The sequence below is a fragment of the Octopus sinensis genome, linkage group LG8, assembly GCF_006345805.1.
Source record: "Octopus sinensis linkage group LG8, ASM634580v1, whole genome shotgun sequence".
In the NCBI taxonomy this organism is placed as follows: Eukaryota; Metazoa; Mollusca; class Cephalopoda; order Octopoda; family Octopodidae; genus Octopus; species Octopus sinensis.
The window spans coordinates 61,425,342-61,430,341 of record NC_043004.1 but is presented as its reverse complement, the minus strand read 5'-3'; the positions used below and the strand labels follow the sequence as shown (position 1 = coordinate 61,430,341).

Sequence of the window (5,000 nt, the reverse complement as noted above, 5' to 3'; positions counted from 1 at the left end):
CGAGATATCAGAAATTAATATATCAGTATTAACAGAACAGATTGTTTGAGATAGACCAGAAAAGATTTTATAACCAAATATATATTATCGAAGAAAGTAGTGAATATTAAAAGTTCAGTACTGGGGTGATATTTAGGATACCCTAGTTAGTGAAAAGCAGTCAAATCTGAAAGTGGCTAGTGCATTAATAAGCAAAGTGTGAGGAAGAATGCCGAACTGGACGGCCCATGACTGGATTTAGTTCAAGGATATTGGTTAAGGAAATATGGTACATAGAGTACCGAGAGAACTGTTTCAGGATTGCTTGAATGGGAGAGCCATACCTACTTGGGTGATTAAAAGGAGAACATTACTTATGAAAGACAAAAACAGATATGATATAGCTAATAATTATTGACAAACACTTGTTTACAATTAGTTTGTAGCTACAAGTAGCAATGTCCTCAGAAACAATATATAAGCATGGTGAAAGCCAGAATTAACTTCTACGAGAAAAGAAAGGTTGCAGAAAGAAGGCCACAGAAATGCATGAACTATTACGCATAGATAAAGCAGTTCTAAAAGAAGTGAATTATAGAAACCAAAATTTAACAATGACATGTATAGATTATGAGAAATTATATGACGTTTCCACACTCATGGATTAGTGACCTCTTGACTATATTCAGTATTTAAGACATCGTAATATATTTAATTATACATAGCATAACGAAATAGAAAGCAGATTTCACTCCAGTAATACAAAAAAATAACGCAAGAAATGTTAATATGAAGAGAAGAATTTTCCAGTGTAACATGTTAACCTTTTTAATATTTGTGTTAAGTGTAAGATCTCTCAGTTTAGGATTAAGAAAGGCAAAAACGTGATATATGTTTAGAGATAGAAAAGGACAAAAAATTAACTATTAGCACTATATTGATGTAAAACGCGTCATCAAAAATATAGATATGGAATTTGACAAAGATAAGTGCGCAATATTAGTAATTAAAAATCAGTTATCAGATGGCCAGAGAATATTGAGAAAGAGCACAGCAAATGTGGAGGAAGGGTGAAGTCAAAGCTAAACGAAGCGATTATTGTGAAGGCTGTAAATACTTGGGCAGAGTCGTTACTTATATATTGAGCAGCTTTTGTAGATTAGGTAAAATCTGAATTAGCAAATTTAAACAGAAGACCTAAGAAGGAATTCAATATGAATGGATGACATCTTCCGGAAGCAAGAGTAGTAAGTGCGTATTTACATATAAATAAAAGTGGCAGAAAGGTATAAGACTGTATGGGTTAGAGTAAATACAGTCTCCTATGTAAGCATTAGGGAGGAAATTTTATTAAGAGCTGCTAGAGTAACAGTAAGAGATGAAGGAACAAAAAACTCAAAAGCTGGACAAAAGAAGTGAGATTATCAGACCGGCAAGAGACGGCTTCACATGATAGGTTTCCAAAAATACTTACAGAAAATAGTAGTAGTGAGACATGGTTGTGCTTGCAGAAAGAAACATGTTAAAATAGAGATTGAATGACTGTTAGTAGCAGCAAAGACCAGCATAGAGATCTCAGGGAATAAACACTAAGATAACTGCAACAGAGCTATGAAGAAATTGTTATATAGATAGCGAACACAGTATACTGACACAGAAGGAATACAAGGAAAAAACATGGTATCCTAGGGGAAATTATTCACTGGAATCTATGTAGAAAGTTGGAGTTTCGGAATATTGATAGGTAGTATGAGCCTGAAACTACCGAACAGCTAGAAATTAAGGACTATATGATGTTGCAGGGTTTTATAATCCTGCAATAGAAACTAAGATGCTTGATTTAGTTGTAATAGACAACGGGGCGAGAAACTGAAAGGCAAATGATTTTATAGTCCCAAATGAAAAGGAAGTAAATGATGAGAGGAAGTAAATAATGAGAGGAAGTAAATAACGATCAGAACTTAGCCATTGAGTTACAAAGGCTGACGAAAATGCGGACAACATACTTCCCTATAGTTATAAGTGCATGAAGAACTTGTGTATAGGTTTCAATAGACGGATAAAAGAAATAGGCATAAAATCTAGTTCAGTGAAGTTAAAATATAGTATTATTAGTTATAACACTAAGAACGCTTTTTTAATATCTAAGGTTATTTGAAGTAGGGCGATGCTAGGATTTTTTCCGTGTCAAATCTGCTATGCGTAAATGAAGTGATAAAAATATAGTGCTGATGTTTAATGATAAGGAAAAGAAAAGGAGGAGAGGATCTCTCTACTTTGCAATTATTTCCTTTATTAAAATATCTCAGCTGTGTTTCGTTGCATGTGTTTTTCAATTCCATCGTTTTTGTATTTTCTTCCATTGATTCAGTAGTAATGCAACACAGGAGAAACCTAACGGAATCCATTATATTGTTTCGAAGAATACACTCTTCTGTTAATATGATGTTTTTCCATTACTTATAGATATGAAGGGATGATTCGAAGAATTGCATAGGATAATACCAATAGATTTACATCCTTGCAAATAATAGAAATAACAAAAATTAAAAGTCTTCTCGTTCTTTTTTAAATCCGATGGGAGTATGTAATGAGAAAAGACAGAATGAGAATATATAAAAACGTTGGATATGAGTGAGAAAATAGAAAAACTAAAATGCTTTGACGTGGTAAGATCATAAAAGAATTGAAGAGAAATGAAATAATAGCTATTAAGATATAAAAAGGTGGGATAGATATAAAAAACAAAATTATTGAATTATATTTCTTGGCAATTTATGAATCATTTCTAACCTTGGCGTTGTTGGAACTTATGTATGAGCTGGTCCGGTAACCGATTCCAAGTGAACTTTGGTAATACATTATTGTAGATAGTTTAATGTAATTCTGAAGAGTTCTGAAAAACATGCAAAGCATAAAAACTATAGCAATTGAAATGTAATATACGTAGTCAAAATTACATATAAATATACAACAACATTCATTACGTTCAAAAGCAAATAATCGCAGACATATACGTGTGCATAGATACTTACGTGTATTTGCGTTTACACACACACACACACACACACATATAGATATACATATATACATATAGATATATATGCATATATAATGTATATGTTCACATATAAATATACAATAGATATATACATGTATATATATGTATATGCAGGATAGTTATATGTATGTGTATATATACATATATATATATATATATATATATATATATATCTATATTATATATATATATATATATGATCTTCCTTGATAAAGACCCACACTGGTGAATATACTTCAGCACATCTGTTGTCTTTTAACGAATGGGATGGACGTCTAAGCTAGTTTAAACATTTACTACTTTGCTGTATGGCGTTATTTCAAATTACAAATATTGAAGATTTGTAATTAGAGAAAGAGACTTATTTCCTCTCTAGTATGGGTATAAGAAAACCATTGCAAAAAGCTCTCTCGTTGAGCGCAGCTTTATGGTGGAATGAACTGAGCATTGTTGATGGCTTACCGTCGAAAAACACACAAAGAGCAACAACAGTTTTTCTACTGAGGGCAGTTTGCGCAATCGTATTACGAACCACTTTCTAATGTTCTTCGATAAACATGCTGAGTTTTAACAAAAAGTCACAGAACGGCTAGCAAATCAACTGCTGTGTCTTTTTGCTAGTTTTTCCTGTGGCAAAAATGCTATTTAACAACAGGACAACATACACTTGGGGAATATGTTTCAAGAAAACTTTATGCTTTACTATCATTTCTTGTTGATATCAACGTCTAAAGAACTGAAAGCTTAGGTTATGGCTTCTAAGCTGTGATCTAAACAATGCAGAACGAAACATGTTTCTCATCCAGGATCTAAAGACTAATTAACTGGAAAACAGTTAAGAAGAACAACATTAAAACTAAACCTCGTTCAAGCTGTCAATACAAAGAAAGCATTATCAGATTCTAGCAAATCAGCATTCGGTGGAATTACAAATGACGCGTGAGAATACATTTTCATAAGATATTTCATTCTCTCTCAACTTTTTCTTTGACTATTGATTTCATTGCATAAAATTCCATTTTCTTCCATTATTCACAAGCTTTATTGAATTAAATATCTGACATCTTTCTTTTTTTGAGAATTGAAATATACGGTAGGTTTTCTTTTGATTGATTCAAGCAACACAGTAAACAGGAATTCATTGCGAAAAAGTATTTGGCAGTCACTATCTGAAAAGACGATATATATATATGCGTGTACTGTTATGCATGCCTTCATACATACATACATGCATACATACATACATACCTACACCACAGACACACACAGACACACACACATACATATATATATATTACAGTGTAAATAGAGTTAGCGATATAATAGCCGCCGACTAAGGGATAAAATATCCGTATATACCATCAGCAGCAGTTACACGTATTATCCTCGGGCATTGGTGTGCAGGCACACCATATACGTAGACTGCAGGTAACAATAGTCTAAACATGAGTTTATCAGGAACCAATGCAAATAATCAAAATGGAGAAAAGCTAAGATTAACAATGGACCACATTTATAGCATTATAATTGATACAAAGTGTCGCATAAGAGATAGGTGACGTAATATTTACGTCACCTATTTCTTATGTCATGATTTATATTAATAAATACGCTATAAACGCGGTCCAATCGATGTGTTTGTTAATCTAAGATTTTTCACCATTTTCTGATAATTGGCATTATATATATAAATATAATAGATAGATATATATATATATATATATATATAAAGATATATAAAATATATAGATAATATATATATATATATAAATATATATAAAATATATATATATATATATATATATATATATATATAAGAAATATATAATATATATATATATATAAATATATATATATATATATATATATATATATAAATATATATATAATGTATATATATAAATATATATATATATCATATATATATATATAATATAATATATATATATAATATATATTA

General features: G+C 30.8%; 1 protein-coding gene across 1 annotated transcript in view; it reads right to left on the bottom strand.

Annotated features, from left to right (window-relative positions):
* The window catches only part of LOC115215057 (endothelin-converting enzyme homolog), a 157,424-nt gene extending 154,545 nt beyond the window's left edge, over window positions 1-2,879 (bottom strand). The window contains exon 1 of the mRNA XM_029784197.2: window positions 2,773-2,879. Coding sequence (XP_029640057.1) covers window positions 2,773-2,841 — 69 coding nt within the window. The 5' untranslated portion in view covers window positions 2,842-2,879. The remainder of the gene's footprint in view (window positions 1-2,772) is intronic.
* Window positions 2,880-5,000: the final 2,121 nt, after the last annotated feature.